This window comes from Mya arenaria, chromosome 4 (genome assembly GCF_026914265.1).
Source record: "Mya arenaria isolate MELC-2E11 chromosome 4, ASM2691426v1".
Taxonomy (NCBI): Eukaryota; Metazoa; Mollusca; class Bivalvia; order Myida; family Myidae; genus Mya; species Mya arenaria.
The window spans coordinates 6298447-6318075 of NC_069125.1; the positions used below are offsets into that span (position 1 = coordinate 6298447).

Here is a 19629-nt window from a genome sequence, read left to right on the forward strand (position 1 = left end):
ACGTAAGAAGACCGAAGCAGTCAAGTTCGTTCTAAAAAACCTTTTCAGTAATTGGGTATTTTGCTTGCTTACGGTAGTTTCTTTTTGAAATCCAAGGTAAAAAATAGCATATAATCATGAAGTGACGTTTAAACTGTAGCCTTATTCGTAGCCTGTGTACACCACTTTTGAAGAGAAACCAGCTCGCCCGATGTCTATATATTATCATTACACAATAAGTAAATTTCCGTAACAGACCTGATTTCGACTAGGAGTCGCTCTTATGCATTAAATAAATTTATTGAAAAGGTTGACAATCATATAAAAAAGACAACGTATAATTTCTGTGTCATTGTTTAACTGCTAGTTGATCCAGTTTTCCAAAGGATCAGATTTAGAAACGTGCGTTGTCGTATGCCATCAACGATCGAAATAAACAACGCTGAACATGATTATAATCCAAAGAGATCCGACAATTACAAAGCATTGATGAAGAATCATTATTTAAACTGGGTATTTTGGGTATGCGGGGATGTCTTTCGGAAGCATTAGTGGTGGTCGATGATTATTAGTATTTGAAGTAAAAGATAATATCAAACAACAATTTTTTGAATTTTTATTTTGGTAATTTACATGTTTGGGTATGTTAAAAGATAATAAACAGTGTTAGTGTAACAGTGCAAAATAATAAGATGATTAATAAGAACCAGAAAAGTATTCATTTTGTTACTATGTTATATTCAAAACGTTATTGCAACACACTCAAGCATAACCAGTATAACTTTGTACTAAAACGGGATGTAATGCTACGGATATAAGGTAACAAGCATTAATTGGTTTTACATAAATATAATTATGTTATTAATAAAAGTGATTCTAATGAGTGCTGAGTTGCAAAAATATCTAAGAAGTTAAATTCCTCAATAATTAATGACATAGTTTATTGTGTCGACGTTGCATTAAAGCTATCAACTTTGAAACTTTAAATACGTTCATTAATACACGCATGTAGTCTAATTTAATAGGTATGAAGTGAATATTTGGATAATATAGGCATATCGTTTGAAACAAAGTATATTCAGTGCCAATTTATAATTTATGGCGTGAATAGATTCGCTAGGACCTTACTTTTTTGTCTAAATAGGAAAATGATTACTTGATGTTTTAAGCGTAAACTATATGGACCGTCTACTATTATGTCATTTCATTATTCACGCAAACACCCATCTAGAAGATGCGGACTAATTCATTCGTTCACACAGTGGATAGGGTGAATTACTATTGCAGACACCGTCGTTCCATTTGAAATCATACGCTGAATGTATAATTGCACAATCCTCATTGGAACGATAATCGTCTGGTTGACTTGTTGGCCAATCTTCAAAACAAAAATATATTAAGAAACCTTTCTAGGTCGATGATTTGCATCAGAGGCGAATGTAAAGCCATAATTTCGTACTGGTAAATTTTAACAAACATTCGTGTTTTCAAAGTTTAAATATATTCGTCATGATTTAAACGTGATCCAATGTACACTATATGTGTCTTGTTAGTTTCGACTCCTTGTGTTTGCGACTGTGCCTATTTTTGTCGTTTCATGTATATGCATGACAACGGACTTTTGTTAGAAGTATCCTTAATTATATACTCTCAAAAGTAAATGCTACTACCTGTGAAGCCGTCCAGCTGTGAGCCATCGTCCAGCCATGTAAACACGCCCTCTGTCTCCCTGTCCGTCAGACCAATCCAGTAGTCTCGACCTTAACATACATGACTATCTTATTTACATGACTGGTGTGAATACAAGTATATTGTCTTACTGTAATGAAGTGCTATTTTGAAGTCATTCATTTTAACTGTGGCATCATTAGAACCTAGAAACTGAACAACAGCCACAGTAATGAAATGAAAAATACACGAACAAGCCAAGTAGTCGAAGACATTCATAATTCTTTCAGGTTATACTCTATAAGTTACTGACTCTTTAGTTTGATTAACACTCATATAATAGGAATATCAAGAATGAAATAAAATGCACAAACTAGTTATTGTATAACAATTAAATGTAATGATAAATAGCTTTATCTTATATATCCTTATTTTTTTAAACATATTTCATGACTTAATGACTTAAATTATTCGGTACTCCAGTTATAGATTTCGTTACCGGATTTATACCGTTAACTTTGATTACTATTGTTGCACCTAAGTATTTGTGGACCTGACAAATCATTCGAATCGAAATTTAAATATATAAAAGCATGATCCGTGTCTAGTAATGATCATAGAGGTATGATCACGCTGTCGGCTACAAAATCAAAATGTTCAAAGAAATCATTATTCCGACAGCCTATTCCTGTATAAAGCCCGTTATAGAAATGAAAACTATTTTTTTTTGCACCGATTTGTAACTATAAGCTTAGAAAATAGTATGCAGGTATTCGATTTCGCTTATATCATTACAATATCATTGTTTGTGCAGATGCACATAATAATGTGATGAAAACAGTTCGACAAAAATAAATCAATTTAATATCGAGGCGACACATTAACGTGAGTGTAAAGAAATATTTCGTGAATAAAAACATACTTGATCTTTCTCGGGCAGAGTCTTTAAGGAAGTCGTTCTCGCTTGAGTTATTGATGTGGACAAGGTATCCTCCATTCTCAGCACAAAATTCCTTAAATGATAATAATGATATTACAATACGGACACATGACTTCTCATGACTGTACTTGTGTAGTTACATGAACAACGGTTAAAAGCCAACCAGCAACAGCTGTAACCTTGACCTCAATTGAGTGCACACGAATCGAGACCTAACATATATTTTTCTAGAGACTCAAAGATGGTACACATAAACAGATAATATCGTCAAAATAAATCGTTGGTAGAACTGCATATGTACGGTCAATAAACAAAAAAACCCATAAATGTACACCCAGTGAGTGAGGAAGTGTACACTTCTTTGGCACCAAAGTCGTGTCCTTTTTGGATCCATAGGTATTGTTACATGCCAATTTTCCCATCGCTTATCGTGCTCTATAAGGTTTTGTCCCTTTTTCCCAAAAAAACATAATTTTGTTAATTTTATATCAATCAAATTGAAGCATTAAAATAAAAAATATAACCTAATTGAATTTGTTTAATCTTAAACTCAAAAAGTAAAACACCATTTTAAATGAGACTTGCAAAAGAACTGGAATTTTATGCCACTAGAATGTTTTTGGCCAATCATGGATAATTCAACGGCATTGCAGTACATCTTAATTGGGTTCAACGGAATATAAAGTATTAATACGGTTCAAATATTCATTAAGTAGTAGCAAATAATAATGACGTTATCTAAAGTTGTCAAAATTAGGACAACGCTCACCGAATTCAATCACAGCTTACATACGATTGGCTGAACAATTTTCCTTAACAATTTCGACTTGGACGTTTTGTCATTTTGTTCTGCGTGCTTTCATAAACCGTAAAAATAAACATTACGTAGGAATTTGATCATTCACCGGTATTGATCCGTGTTTTAGGCAATGTAGTGCCTATTATAACTAATGAACAATCTCATTTTTTTATTTGCGACATATTATAAAGACTGTTTGGAAATGAATGGATAAAAACGAAATTGTTTGCTTTCATTTAATTCTGAGAGTATGTTTGATAATATTCCCACCTCTGACTGTGCGAAATTACCCGCAGTGTTTCCGAACAGATAACACGATCCCTGGTATTTAATCCAGCCGTCCGGACAGGAAACAGGACATTCACCTGAGTAACAACAGCAATATAAATGTTATAGCGTGCTAGTATTTGAGCTTATATTTGTAAGTAATCTGTATATGTCTATATATACCTTCATGTTCCTACAAAAATGATAAGGTCGAACCAAGACACATACCCTTGACTACATACATTGCTTCTTTAAATAATCCAAATCGTATTTTTACTATTTGACATATGCCATAACGGTTTATTTAGATATCAATTGAATAGTATAATAATTAGAATGTAAATATGGTTACCTCTTCCAAGGGCGTTTTTCAATAGTTCCAAACTCTTTGACACAGTTGTTTCCAGGTCCAATTGGCATGAACTTTGAAGAACGGTGTTGCCAATGGCAACTTTCACAATAAAACAAAAGGCAAGAGTCACCGCCAACTTCATTTTGTCTTCTCGAGTCAAAGTAAATCCACAGACTGAATGATAAAGTCAGCTTGCTCATATTTAAATAGTTCGTGACAAAAGGTGTTGATGAAGTTATGAAAGTAACCAATAGCTGCGTTGTGCTTTGTCATGGAAGTTGTCAAATTGCATGTGTAACATCATAAGCGGAAGCAAAATGAAAATTAACAGTCAACAATCACCTGGTTAGCAAAATAAGGAAGAACCCAAAGTCATTGTAAGTATCTCGAAATGTAAAGGTTGCGGGAATGTAATACATCTTTTTATTTCGTTCATGCGATTTTTAGTATGGTATAACTTCCTCCTCGACGTGTGATATCTCCCCAATTTTTCGCCTAACGAAGGTAACATTTATAATGTCTTGTATTACAGAACGATATGGCTAAACATGTTATATGTTCGATAACATCTAAAAAAAGATATGGAACGTACGAAGACAGGAATTACTTGTTATGAAATGTCCTTAATTACTTTAATAAAGTCCTACAAACCACTAGGATTATCCTTTGATAGCATAGTGAGATACTCGAGTTTAATTAAATAATATCAAAAACGTGCATAAAACTACAACATGTAACTTATCTGCGTATATCTGATTGAAACAAAGCTTTCCTAAGGAAACCCGTGCGTGTCCTGTAGTACACAATCATAAGTTACTCGTAATAACTATTCAGCATCTCGTTTTAATGACATACAAATCTCGCTTAGACCGACTTAGTATCTAACATGTTTATAACGACTCACTTTCTGTTTATAATGACTTAGTTTCTTGTTTCAACGAGGTAGTATCACATTTTAACGGCTGAGTATCAGGTATAATGACCTAGTTTCTGCTTATGACAAAGACAGATAACAAACATAACAAAAGATATCACTAATCAATCAATGAAGATAATTCATATATACGTTTCGATTCTTTTTAATGAAACATACCTATTTGAATTTGACAATCATACATGCTTCATAATAATAATATGTTACATACAGAAAGGCATGCATCATCTGACTTGAAACATTTCAACCACGATAAGTTATTACTTAAGTAAGTTATTTTAGAATGAAATTAATATATATTGTCTTCCCTAGATATGTAATGCAATTGCATTGATCTTAATAAGTGAGTGGTCACATCCATATATAGCCTACAGTATTTCGGATCAAGTGTTTTTATACATTAATACAATATTTATACAATAAAGGGTAGGCATTTGTACTGATATAGCTTTTAAAATGGTTTAAAATTAATTACCATTGAACATTGTTAACGTATAATTGTTAACACATACGTATACCGCATAGTACATTTGTGACGTAACTTAAGCCGCTAGAAATTACAGAAATTAGCTATGAAAGTGCATATTAAGATCAAAGAAACAGGATATGAACGTAGTCTAGATGAAAAAAAAGCGAAATGTACTGACTGTTTGAATTGAAAAGGCTAAGGAAGAGCTGGGAAAACAAGTCCACAACCTTCATAGATTCATCTGAAGAAGAGTTGCTAAAATTTATAGAGTATTGGATCAGACCAGAAGATGTACACGTCTGAGAAGGCGCTCACTCACCCGAATTGATGTAGAGCAAGAAGTTTATATCAAGGAAAGATGCTGGTGTTCATGATGTACATAACATAATATGAACATAACAAGGCAATTGAAATTATATTTCGTCGGATTTTGAATTCGTGGATCACCCCACCCACGAAAACCACGAACATTAATGATTTCACAGTAATTGAGCAACAAGTATTTTGAATAATATTGAAGATGATGCATATGTGGCGGCTGCCTACGAAGGTCGATGACCTATTAGAATGGTTGAAGAGAAGGATGACGATGTTGAGTGTTGTGAGCTTAACTTCATGCCTGTATCCAAGCAAATGTTCGGGGAGTGCAAGTCTGAAGACTGATCGTAGATAGATGGCAAGAAGTTATTTTGTAAAGTAAACAACCTGCAGCCGTCGGAAGTCTAATTCTCTTCTAACTTGCGCAAAATGGAGCGAAAATCACTAAGCAGAAGAGCGAATCATGGTGTAGAAATGGATGCCCCTGTTAAAGGATACCTATGTTACCAGGCAGATATTTCAGCTCAAGTTCCTACCTCGGATAAACTTTCAGTTTTTCTACTTTTTATTACGAAACTGAGGTCGTTCATAACCCTTACAGCTGCTTTATTGTTGTTAGTGGATTATATATATATGAGCTTGCCCGTCAGAAAACACCCTGATACCTACGTTACTGTTATAAGTACTCAATTTTTAGTTTGACTCATTTAACGCTCTTATGCTTTCAAGATGTTTTACTGCGAATAGTAGTATCATTCATGAAAAGATAATAGGTTTATGCTACATTCTATCATCATGCTACTCTGATGAAATTCTTAACTCATTGCAAACAAGGCATTGTACAATAATGTCACAATAATGTCACAATAACATTGCAGTTCGAATGATAGTTTATACTATTTTTCCGATGTCATGATGTCATGAGTCAGTATTAAAATATTTCATGTTATTCTCAGACAGTCATAATGGAATATTGTGTTTTTTTTAAAAATAATACTTATCATGAAATGCGGGAAGTCGGACACAAACGCTACTTTTAGAAATACTAAGGTAACTGATATTTGTCCATTAAAATAAGTGGATACTTGACTTATTTACCATAAACTCATTGTTCACAATGTGCCATTATATTTGTTACTTGTAACATTATACGGCAATGAATTAATTCCTCCCGCTATTTATAGTTCACCTTGTATGATAAGGCCGGCCAGCCAACACAGGCGGTCAGTTTTATCTCTAGCAGTCAGAGCTGTACCATCCTCACCAATATCATATGTATCAATAATAAATAGTTAGAACACATGCTATCGTTCTTCATAACATAACATGGTGTCAGAAAAGAACTCATCGCTCATATAGTATTAAATGTGGATTATTTTAACATTGGATCGTTAATTAATAGATTAAGCATCTAATAAACTGTTCACTGTGAGAATGGAGTTAAGTGGTGTTCCAACACCGTGCATGGATTGGAATAGCTCAAATCTTCCGGAAGCTTGGAAGAAGTTCACAGAGCACTGTGAGCTTATTTTTAAGGGTCCACTTAAAGGGAAGGATGAGGATGTACACATCACTTATTTGCAACTTTGGATGGGTGAAAAGGGTCGGGACCTGTACAAAACACTAGAACTGTCAGCGTCCGACAGAGAACATTTGTCAGCAATTTGTGAAGCGATTACAAAACACCTACAGCCGACGATCAACCCCGTTTTTGCACGATATCGTTTCAACAATATGACACAGGGAGAACTTTCTTTCGAATAATTCTTGACCAAATTGAGAGTAATGGTGAAGGATTGCAATTATAAGGACAATGAAGACATGATCAGGGATAGGATTGTGTTTGGAATAGTATCACAAAAAATCCGAGAAAAACTCATTAATATGGGAGAAAATTTGACCTTGAGCAAGGCTATTCAAATATGTCAAAGCTTTGAATATGCTCAAGCACAACTGCGCGAAATGCAGGCACCATCGCAAGGAGCAGCCGTTAATGTGGTTCGTTCAAGAAGGGTTACTGGTCATAACACCTCAGGCCAGCCTGGTCACAATTCCTCAGGCCAGTGGGAGCAGAGAAGACAACAGCGCGTCACTTTGGGAGAAGACGTTACCCGGACTTGCCAAAATTGTGGGCGGAAACACCAACAACAACACCAGTGTCCCGCAAAGGGAAAACAATGTCACAAATGTCAAAAATGGAACCATTTTGCATCAGTGTGTAGAAGTGTAAATGAAGTTATTGACAATAACAATTCTTGTACTCATGATTTCAAGGATTTAGTGATTGACAATGTGGAGTCCACTGTTAGGAATGGGCAGGTATTTGCAGAGTTCAAGGTAGGTCCTTCCAATTTGTCCGTACAGTTCAAGATTGATACTGGTAGCCAAGTCAATATATTGCCATACAAAACCTTTAGAGACATAGGCATAAAGTCAGTTCTAGAAGCCTCACATTCAAAGCTTTCAGCCTATGACGGAAGCACGTTAAATGTAAAGGGATGCATTACTTTGAGGTGTAATCATCCTGGAACTGGCCAAACAAAGGATGTTTACTTTCATGTAGTTGACACACATTCAAGTCCTTTGCTAAGTCTCCAATCATCCCTTGACTTTGAACTCATAAATCTCACATACACAGTTATGTCAGATTCCCAGGTCAACCCCCTCACTAAAGACATGGTATTAAAGGAATACAAGGAAGTGTTTGATGGCATTGGTCTGCTAGCCGGTGAATGTAAGATTCACATTGATCCCACTGTCCAGCCTGTGGTGCATCCCCCAAGAAAGGTCCCTATAGCATTACAAGAAAAGGTCAAGGATGAGTTACTCCGCATGGAGTCATTAGGTGTCATCGAAAAGGTCAATGAACCCACTGACTGGGTTAGTTCAATGGTCGTTGCCGAAAAAGCCAATGGCAAAATTCGTATATGTCTGGATCCGCGTGACTTGAATAAGGCCATTCAACGTCCACATTACCCTTTAAGAACTCTGGATGATATATTGCCTCAGCTTTCAGGCGCAAAGTACTTCACAAAGCTTGATGCTAGGAGTGGTTATTGGGCATTGAAACTTGAGAGAGAGTCATCGTTCCTTACATGTTTTAACACCTTATATGGAAGGTACCGATATGTCCGAGTTCCCTTTGGTCTGAAGTCAAGCGGTGATCTTTTTGTGCAAAAGATTGATGCTTGTCTCGAAGGTCTAAGTGGCGTAGCTGTCATCGTGGATGACATACTAGTGTATGGGTCATCTAGAGAGGAACATGACTCCAATCTTAGAGCAGTCCTAAAGAGGTCTCATGATGAAGGAATTCGTTTTAACGAAACCAAACTCGAGGTCGGGGTATCAGAAGTAGACTACTTTGGTCACCTTCTCACATCAGATGGTTTGAAAAAATCAACCTCAAAGACAGAGGCTATACAGAAAATGAAGCCACCCAAAAATAAATCAGAACTTGAAACCATATTAGGTATGGTAAACTATCTGTCTAGATTTGCCCCAAACTTGGCAGATGTAACAGCCCCTCTGAGACAATTACTGTCTAAAGAAGTTGAATTCTGTTGGGAAACTGCACAAAGTGATGCATTTGACAAAATGAAACAAATCATCACAGACCCGAATCAGGTTTTATCCTATTATGACAAAAGCAAGCCATTAACATTGCAAGTTGATGCCTCCAAGTTTGGTCTCGGAGCAACAATAATGCAAGACGGGAAGCCACTTGCATATGCATCAAAATCACTCACACAAACTGAGGTCAATTACGCACAAATTGAGAAGGAAATGTTTGCTATTTTGTTCGGCTGCAAGCGGTTCCACCATTTTGTTTATGGTCACAAAGTCAACGTGCAAACTGATCATTTGCCGTTAGTTTCTATTTTCAAAAAATCAATAAACACAGCTCCTGCACGATTGCAGCGTATGCTACTACAGCTACAGAAATATGATCTTGACATCAAACATTATCCATCCAAACAAGTACCAGTTGCAGACACACTGAGCAGGAACTTTCTAAATGAAACGTTCCCTGAATTGTCACAAGGCATGGACATGCAGGTACACATGGTTATGTCTCATTTACCTGTATCTGACAGAAAATTGAATGAATTGAAGGACAAAACAAGTCAAGATGAGACTTTAGTATTGTTGAAACAGACTATACTTCAAGGTTGGCCAACCTCTAGAAAAATGTGTCCGTCCCAGATATTGCCCTTCTGGAATTTCCGTGATGAGTTAACTTCTATTGATGGGTTAGTCATGAAAGGAAATAAAATAATCATCCCCATATCAATGCAGTCTCAGATGCTTGAACTCATTCACACAGGTCACATGGGAGTTGAGAAATGTCTCAGAAGGGCCCGGGATGTTATGTTTTGGCCAGGAATATCGGCTGATATTACCAATCTCGTGTTAAAATGCAACACCTGTTTAAAACACAGAAACTCGAACCCAAAAGAGCCATTAATTCCCCTTGAGATTCCTGATTATCCATGGCAAATTATAGGCACTGATCTATTCACCTGGGAAAACAGGAACTATCTTCTGATAGTGGATTACTATAGCAGGTATTTTGAGGTCAAGGAATTGCCCAATATGAAAAGCACCACGGTCATAAACAGAATGAAAGGCATAATGGCCAGATGGGGAATTAGTGAGAAGGTTATATCTGATGGTGGTCCCTGTTATATCTCTCAGGAGTTCGCTGATTTTGCAAAAGAATGGGATTTCAATCACCAGACAATTAGTCCCTATCACAGTCAATCAAACGGTCTAGCTGAGAAATATGTGTCAGTTTGTAAGAAACTCCTTACAAAGGCTAAGGACGCTGGGCGTGATCCTTTTATTGGCATATTAGAATACCGGACCACCCCTCTTGAGTCAGGGTATTCCCCTGCGCAGTTAAACATGGGCAGACAATTGCGCTCTATCCTTCCAACATCTAAGGAAAATCTAATGCCCAAGGTGATATCTCCTAATTTAGTCAGGCAGGGTATTCAAGATAGCAAACAGAAGGGGAAGAAATATTATGACAGACAAGCAAGGTCACTAGAGCCCTTAACATATGGAGAAAATACAATGATCCAACAATTAAATAAAACTTGGAGACCAGCCACTGTAGTTGACAAGTTAAATGAAAGATCATACACTGTTCAGTGCCCAGATGGGTCTATGTACACACGAAATAGGCGGGATCTATTAAAGACCAATGAGCCCTGCCATGGTCAATTTGCAGAGCCAGAAATACAGGAAATGCCTTTAGGTCAAACACCTACCCAGACTGACATCAAAGATTCGGAAAGCCCTCTAATTGGCAGTACTTCCTCTCCATGTATCAATCACAATCTTTACGTGACCAGGTCAGGAAGGGCCGTAAAACCAAAAGTAATTGAATCCATGTGATGTTCATTTCGCTTGTAAGCTGATTGAATCACTTATCTAAATTAGTTGTTTGATGTTTAAATTAGTCTGACAACCTTTAATAAATTTCCGATGAAATTCAAATCCTGCTATTATAACCCTAACATTGAATAACTCTTTCTCTTTTCCTCTGTAAATAAATATAAATAATTTGATATCAAATCACATATATATCTATTGATAATATCTTTTGTTTGTAAAGAAGGGAGATGTAACATTATACGGCAATGAATTAATTCCTCCCGCTATTTATAGTTCACCTTGTATGATAAGGCCGGCCAGCCAACACAGGCGGTCAGTTTTATCTCTAGCAGTCAGAGCTGTACCATCCTCACCAATATCATATGTATCAATAATAAATAGTTAGAACACATGCAGTCGTTCTTCATAACATAACACACATTCAATAACTGTGTTGATTGTTCGTGTTAAATTAAACCAGCACTTGTTACTGGAATAGTATAAAAACAATTCTTGATCCCTAATTTGTTTGGTAAAGACAAATATACAAAAAAAATAACAATAATTTCATTCTGTATTTTTTGATATAAATATTAATTAGATATGTAAGATATGCGAGACAATTTGTCTGCAAACACTCCACACATTTGAACTTGCAAACCAAAAAGTAGCAGCCTTTTTGCACCTTTTTGAAAACTAACCAACTGAAGATGACCTTGTCTGCCTTAATATAACTAATGTAATGCTACTTGTATTTTAATTGTTGGAAACTATAACGATAGCACGATTTTGCATAATGACATTAACATGTAATTTGAAGATGTTGTTATTGCTTTCGGTATCTTCTTCCTTCGTTCGTAAATAAGGACATTTTATGATAATAAGGCAAACAATTCGCATAATTCATATCTTACAACCTTTACCTCTTCTTTGTTTCCATAGAGGAAACTATATTTAAGGTTACTTCCTGTTTTCATTGTGTAACAAACATCGCAAATGGTAAACACATTATAAGTTTTTGGTGATTAATATTGCATTGCACACTAGGCGGAAACAAACATACAAAGTATAAAAAGAGAAGTTTCGGTTTGATTAGACTGTACATTGTAACGCAACTGACAACAATGCCCCCCTTGAACCTGCGAAAACGGTATTCTATTATAATGTGGTCTTGGTCGTGTATCAAACTGTATAAGAAGCGGAGGCCCTTTCTACAATCAGGCTGAGTTACAGTAAATAACCACAAAGCAGGCTTCGTTCGAGTACATGGGCCACATTGCACTTGTAACTGAGGCCATTGCTTAAATCAGTAGTAGCAGTGGCGGTGGCGGTGGCAGTAGCAGTAGCAGCAGCAGTAGCAGTAGCAGTAGCAGTAGCAGCAGCAGCAGCAGCAGCAGCAGCAGCAGCAGCAGCAGCAGCAGTAGCAGCAGCAGCAGCAGTAGCAGTAGCAGTAGCAGTAGCAGTAGTAGTAGTAGTGAGCAGCAGCAGCAGTAGCAGCAGCAGAAAAAAAAGAGAAAAAGTCGTTGAAATAGGTTGTCTTTAGCGAAGTAAGTTGTTATTGATAGTATCGGAAAGTGTACCAAGTTGCATTGGAACATTGTTAATAATATTGTGCAAAAACCAAGGTTTAAATTTTCTGGTCATGTAGACCACAAATCCATTTACACACAAGTTTTATAGCATGTGATGTGTTTACAAATAGCTGAAGCACAAAGAGCATCACTCACGAAGCAACTGGAATTGCACAATATGCTTAAGTGGAAATATCAAGTTGTGCACATTATGATCATATAATAATGAGAGAGGAAAATGGAACATAAATTAGTATAATAGATATAACCTAGTGATAGGCAACGTATTGATGAGCAATCAGTGAACTTTATTTCTGTTCTGCTATTTTTGCCAAGGGAGAGAAACTGTATATTAACTCACATCACGCTGTTCAGGTTGTCTTCGCCAATAAATGAACAATATTACAAGCATTTAAAGCCATAAATTGGCACTTTATACTTGGCATCGTTCTACATTTTGTTCAATTGTTAACAACGGACATCTTCGGCAAGGTCAGAAGGAGTAAATTTTTAAAACCGACTAATATACAAATATACACGTCGTTGAATCATGAGTGTATTTCTATTAATAATGCTATACAATCAACAGAAAAGCACTGTCATTCATACCGAACTTAAACTCCAATTACTTTCGCTGAGTACTTTACAGTACATCAGACTAATAGCCTTACATTTTTCATTCGCCTGACAGTCAAAGGCCCTCTATGGTGCTCGCAATTTCAGCAATTTGCGATCCCTTCACCATTTCAGCTGTTTTATTAAATACGCAATTTAAATTGAATACGATTTAAACATTGGCTAACACAAAATGGGATTAATTATGACAAAAATGCAGACATTACGCAGTATGTGGAACTAATTAGCAAAACGTATACATGTGCTGTCAAACGGCTGACTGATACAAGAACCAGAGCGACGACTAAGGTAGGTGATCATTCAAAATTGAAAATAATCATCTTACAAAAAATCATGCTTTTGATATCCTCATGTATCGTCCTGTTATATGTTCTGCATGTCTTGATATTGAGGCATGTGTTTATAGTTGACAAACCCTCAAACTATCTTATATTTTAACTTCTGTTTTCTTTTCTCGTTGTAGTTGATGACAAATGATTTCCCATACTGTCATTATAATTTTTAACTATTGTTTTCCTACACAGTCATACTATTTTTTTTATTATTGATTTTTCATACAGTCGATTATAGTTAAAGACTATTGTTTTCCAAACGGTTATTTAGTAAATGACTTCTATAGCTGTCATAAATTGTCGTTTATTGGAATTCTGATTGATTGAAGATTTAAGTACAAAATATGCGGTAAACGTGTCATTTATCATCATACAAGAAGTATGAAAAGCTTGACTTTTGTCTGTTGTCGTCAGGATTTCTAATTTTTATTGTGTTTGCTAGGAACTCTTTAATTGGCTATAAGAAAATTGTTGACTCCAACAGAAACTTAAAATAGACAACAGCGAAACGTCTCTGATTGGCTGAAATTTTTGCTGTTTGCACTCAGAATCGGGGCAATTGAACCAGTGTGTGGTATGCATAGCATCATCTCTCTGGTGAACGAGAATGTTATTTTGTAGATTTTTTAAATGAATTCTACTACAAAATCGTACATTTTATATGACAAATTATATATTTATTTTAGAACTACATATAAACAAGAGAACTATTTGAGTTTAACTTTTGAATAACGTCACGTGATTTCGATTATCATCCCATGGCACGCGTTGTGTCAGTGGTTACTGTAAGGCATGGGAAACAACCGCTGTGTGAAGTTTGGTTTCGAGGCATAACACGGGAGAACGCTTGGGCTGATTGCTAGACTCGTCTTGGTTAAATCAGTGGTCTTTTCACCCGTATTAGGGATGGTCAAAGCAGCCAGCATTAAGCAAAACTCTAGTTAAAATGCACACTGCTCACGACTAAAACCTATCAAAATACACACAGATTTACAAGACAATTCATCTTTATTAATAAAACTTCTTATGGTGCTTGGGTGATCAATATATACAGATCACCATGACTTTTTATCTATATATATATTTCACTTTCTCTATCATATGCATTAGGTTTGTAAAATACGAATTAGGTAATATATAAAAAATATTATACGTTTGAAATACACAGAATAACCCAAGTAAATTTAAAATCAAACGTCTCAAAAATAATACTAGGGTATAGCCATGGATGACCCCCACATGCCAGTATCCAGTCTTTAGGGGTCATATCGCATTCTTCTGGTCGTTTTACCAGTTACCTAAAGTGCTTGTTTTACCCTAATAGACCTTGACATTGGAGGTCAGTTTAGTCAAGCAAAACTTTGATCATATACTCTTTATCAATATTTCAGTATGACACTTACTGTATAAAACTGCATTACATTCACACCTCGTTCAGCCTTCGCCATGACAGATACGTTTTTTAGTCCTAACATTTATGGTGGAGTCTGCAGCAGGCAAGTTGCGCGCCATACTCATTTATACCTATAAATTTACATGTTTTAATGTATAAATGAACCGTTGTAAATGTCACTGTCCGTATTAACTCGATGTTCGTTTGTCGAACGCACAAATTATAGAAAAGATATTAAGAAGAAATTTTGGAGCATGAGCATTATTTCTTACATTAGGACTTATGGTACCTGATCGGGACAAAAGGAAAACAATTCTAGGCAATAACCATTGGATTATCAGGCTTTCTGTTTTGTTCAATGTAACATAGTTCAACATACCTGTGAACCTGGTGCAATATTAGTATTCATATAACAATTCCTTCTTTCAATATTATCTTCTTTTTTTTTGTAAACCTATATATATTGATCAGTGTACGTTGTATAAACACGGCAGCTCGAAGTAATTGAAGGGGCATTATAAATGTCATCTTAAGGAGAGCTACAATTTTGGATTATTCTTCGTTATTGTGTTGTAACCAATTTCAAAATTGTTCAATTATATTAGGTGTTCAGGAGCGGACAAGACCAGTGACTTTGTACGTTTGCCCAATTTAAGACTCCGTATTACCTTGACCTTGAAGGTACAAAGATGGTCGAAAAGAGGTCTTTTAAAGATTTACCAATGTGGTAAACATTCGTAACAAAATATTTTGGCATCTTTATTTTGATCTATTGATTGCACTTAAAAGTGATCATTGGCCCTTAAAGTCATAATGTATGGCATTTACATTGATTGTACTGGGCATTCATAATTTTACCTTAATGTTGTGAATATTTTGTAATAATATTTCAAAATCCCATCAACGGTTTGAAGAGAAATCATGAGTGAACGGACGAACATCTGGGCAAATGATAACTCTCTGGGTAACACAAAGACTCTAACAACCTTTGCTATAGGGCATGAATAAATTCATTTCTTAGATCGACGTAGTTCGAGTGATGTGCCATTCGACAATAACCCTGTTTGTGTATATACAAAATATGGAACATATATCAGGAAGAAGAATGCATAGCAGCAGACAATAACAAAATGGCTGAGATCAACATTCTTGTTCGATGAGTGCAAAGAAATTTTATTGTAAGCGCCAATAAAAGCATACTCTACTTGTTGAATACTTGTGTTATAAAATGTAAAACTATGTGCTTCATTAAAAATGATCTTACACATGTATCGAACCAACCCATAGTTTAAAAAGTTAAGTTTATGTAAACATTTGGATAGTTTTATGGTAAATCTTGACTTCCTGATTGGGCTTTGCAGTAAACGTCTTGTTTGTGAGAGCGTCCTTATTAGTAAATACGCCATATTATATGAAAGGTCCAAATACAAGGAAGCAACTCAAATACTTTATAACCTTTTACATTATTATCGTAGGTGATATATCTCATGATATGATTATATAGCAAGTGCAATACTTTAGGAAGAGTTTCAGTTACTATTATCAGTGCAGAATCAAACGAAGAACATTTTGTAAACTTCTTTTGTGTTAACATTTCAGACAGTCACAATTGTTTAAATTTGTAAACAACGTTTAAATATATACAGATATTTCAATTATGTTCATGATAAAGCTTGTTGTGACTGCAACACGACGGAATAGTAATACAGTAAAGTAAAACTGTTAAACATTTTGAAGAACGTATTTATTTCATAATATTAAACGCCTACTAATTTTGCTCCTTACACACAAAAATCACAAAAAATAACAGGTCACATTTCACATACCCATTTCATATCATGAAACTGAAAAAGAAATGGGCATATAACTTTATACTAGCGTGAAATCATAAATGTTCGTGGAACATCATGATTTAAGGAATTCGCTATTTTGGTAATTCACTAGTTTACATTCACAGATACATAGTCCTATTCTACAATATGTTTACTTTGTTAGCCTTTGTCTACTGGTTGTCTTTCTAGAAGGCTAACAAAGTAAACATATTGTAGACCATAGGGACAAACTTGTCCTGACCTGATATATAGTGACCTCTGCCTTCTGGTCGGCTCATAATAGGGACCGAGGCTAAGGTGAAAATACAGTGACCTCTACCTACTGGTTGTCGCCATATACAGATACTTATAGAGACATACTAGCCCTGAGCCTATATATATATTGACCTGGACCATCAACCTCATTTTTATACATTATCTTGCATCCTCATCCTCACTGAAATAGAGGTCTATGTTATGGTCAGTTTTATATTACATGGCTTATGCTTAAGCATTTTTGGACCACTGAATTTGTTTCTGTAGTTTTTCATGAAGTTATTTAAATAAAGTGATGACAAATTTTGGCTTTGCACCTACTTAGTCTAAAAATGCGTTTGATATGGGATCACAATCAACGATAATACGGTATTGTTCCCAGGTCGGAAGTATTAGTATAGTTTATAAGATAGTTGAAACACGATTGTATTAAACTCTCTCGTTGACACGATGTTGTGTGAAAATGCTGTTTTGTTTTGCGAAGGGAACAGGGTTACGCGGAGGTAACCCACTTATCCGTAATGGTAATCACAAATCAAACTCAGTTGCATCCAGGCAGGGAATCGAAACCGGGTCGCATTGGTGAAAAGCAAGTGCGCTTACCGGACAACCTTATGAACTAAGGAAAGCGAGTTCTGGCTGGAGCGGTGACACCCACAAACAAGCTCTAACAAATCAAACATTATCATGGATGAATTTTGAAAAAGAGTCTGTAGTATATATAATACCTGCTGCCGAGTATTACTATATTTTAAAAGAACACACATAATAGTGTAGTGTTTTATCAGAAGTACTGATTGTACCCGGGGCTTTCACAAATGACGAATCCATATAGAACACATTGCCAAGTAAAGTTTTTTACCGGAAAGCATACTTATTGTCACAGCGGCTTCCGCTTCTGACGCAGTGTATTCTGTATGCAAGAACACCACAGTGTAGTTATTTGTAGGAAGTCATTCTGATAAAATACGTGGCTAGTGTAGTGTAATCAACAGCGTGGTAATTAGGTCACTGGGCATTATGACAGCCTTATGTAAAGAACATTTTAAATATTTTGAACTTTGAATTGTGCTGTTTCTTCAAAAGACATATAATTGACGTATCAGTATTTTTTTACTTTGAATAATAAGCACGTGACTCTTTCGTACTATAGAAAAAAAGAACAATACATTTATTTTTAATTTGAAGAAAACATTCACACTTTAATTTAAGATATTTCTGTAATACAGCCTTGGATCCTTTAGCATATTTTGATGGTTTTCGATAATGGAATACCTCTCAACTTGGAGCTACGGGCGTTTACAGTGTAGTTTTTCTTTAATTATTTTCACTCAAGTTTCACATGATCACAAATTAATTTTGTATTTAAATGTCACCAATAATTTACGTTTAACTTTTAAGAAAAAAGGAAGATAACATATGAAACTGCTAAAAAATAATATGTAATGTTCAAACTTTTGTCTTTACTTATTAAATGTCCTTATTTACGAACAAAGATATCGAAAACAATGATGGAGCATCACGGAGATGTTAAGGCAATGAAGCAAAATTGTAAGCATTCTGTTTTCAACCTGTATCTCATCTTTTTTTTTTGCTTTTTGCACATTTCAATACAAACGTTATTACTTATACATATTTCTCTCATTTATCTGGATATATATGATGTATTCGTCGACGGAGGATTAAATCACCAATCCCTTTTATGTCATATCAAAGCGTTCATAGGTCGTCAATTTAACGCCGTGGTTAGCACACTTGCAATGGCGTCCCGGGTTCGATTTCCGACCGTATGTCATTTTTCATACCAAACATTTATAGAAGTATATTGTCACTAATTCAAAAAAACTATGCCTAAAGCAGAAAATGTACAAGAGTTGTACTCATTAAAAAGTATCAATATTCGAATGTAGAGAAAAGTGAGTTGGTGTTTCGGAATAATATAACATCGATACCTGTTTCTTTGAAAATGTTCAGCTTAAGACGTTGCTCCTATCACAGTCAATAGTTTGGACGCTATAATAGATGCTTCTTTCACTTCAGTCGGTGATAGGGACGCTAGAAATTATGCGTCGATCGCGTAAGTCGATGTTAGGGGTGTGGGTATTTTTGCTTTTATCGAGGCGGATGGTGCTAGGTTCGTGTCATGAAAAGTGTTGCTCATATCGCTTCAATCGTTCTTAGGGAAGCTAGAACAGACGCTCCTATCAGTTTTGTCGGTGCTAGTGGTGTGGGAAGTGTCGCTCCCATCACATCAGTCGTTGCTAGGGACGTAAGAAAAGTTTCTCATACGGTTTCAGTCGGTGCTAGGGGTGTGAGAAATATTGCTCCTAAGGCTCCAGTCGGTGCTATGGGTGTGAGAAGTGTCGCTCCCATCGCTTCAGTCGGTGCTAGTGGTGTGAAGTGTCGCTTCTATCGTAGTGTCGCTCCTATCGCTTCAGTTCGTGCTAGGGGTGTGTGAAGTGTCGCTTCTATAACTTAAGTTGGTGCTAGGGGTGTGTAAAGTGT

At 35.8% G+C, this 19629-nt stretch overlaps 2 protein-coding genes across 2 annotated transcripts; one reads left to right on the top strand and one right to left on the bottom strand.

Moving 5' to 3' along the window:
* Positions 1-579: 579 nt before the first annotated feature.
* Positions 580-4186, bottom strand: LOC128230423 (perlucin-like protein). Its single transcript, XM_052942680.1, has 4 exons — positions 4006-4186; positions 3657-3751; positions 2570-2660; positions 580-1739 (listed from the first exon to the last, which is right to left on the bottom strand). Exons 1-4 carry the CDS (start codon positions 4145-4147, stop codon positions 1630-1632), a joined length of 438 nt encoding a protein of 145 aa, XP_052798640.1. The 5' UTR covers positions 4148-4186; the 3' UTR covers positions 580-1629.
* Positions 4187-7511: 3325 nt separating this feature from the next.
* On the top strand, positions 7512-11126 carry LOC128229719 (uncharacterized protein K02A2.6-like). Its single transcript, XM_052941525.1, has one exon. The coding sequence runs from the start codon at positions 7512-7514 to the stop codon at positions 11124-11126; it is 3615 nt and encodes a 1204-aa protein (XP_052797485.1).
* Positions 11127-19629: the final 8503 nt, after the last annotated feature.

What these genes read in the sequence shown, in the direction of transcription:
- LOC128229719 (XM_052941525.1), top strand. Translation starts at nt 7,512, where the DNA reads ATGGTGAAGGATTGCAATTATAAGGACAATGAAGACATGATCAGGGAT.
- LOC128230423 (XM_052942680.1), bottom strand. Translation starts at nt 4,147, where the DNA reads ATGAAGTTGGCGGTGACTCTTGCCTTTTGTTTTATTGTGAAAGTTGCC. An exon ending in GTAATTTCGCACAGTCAGAG is followed by an intron (nt 2,661 to 3,656) that starts GTGGGAATATTA and finishes TTATCATTTAAG; the next exon opens with GAATTTTGTGCTGAGAATGG. An exon ending in CTCTGCCCGAGAAAGATCAA is followed by an intron (nt 1,740 to 2,569) that starts GTATGTTTTTAT and finishes ATGTATGTTAAG; the next exon opens with GTCGAGACTACTGGATTGGT.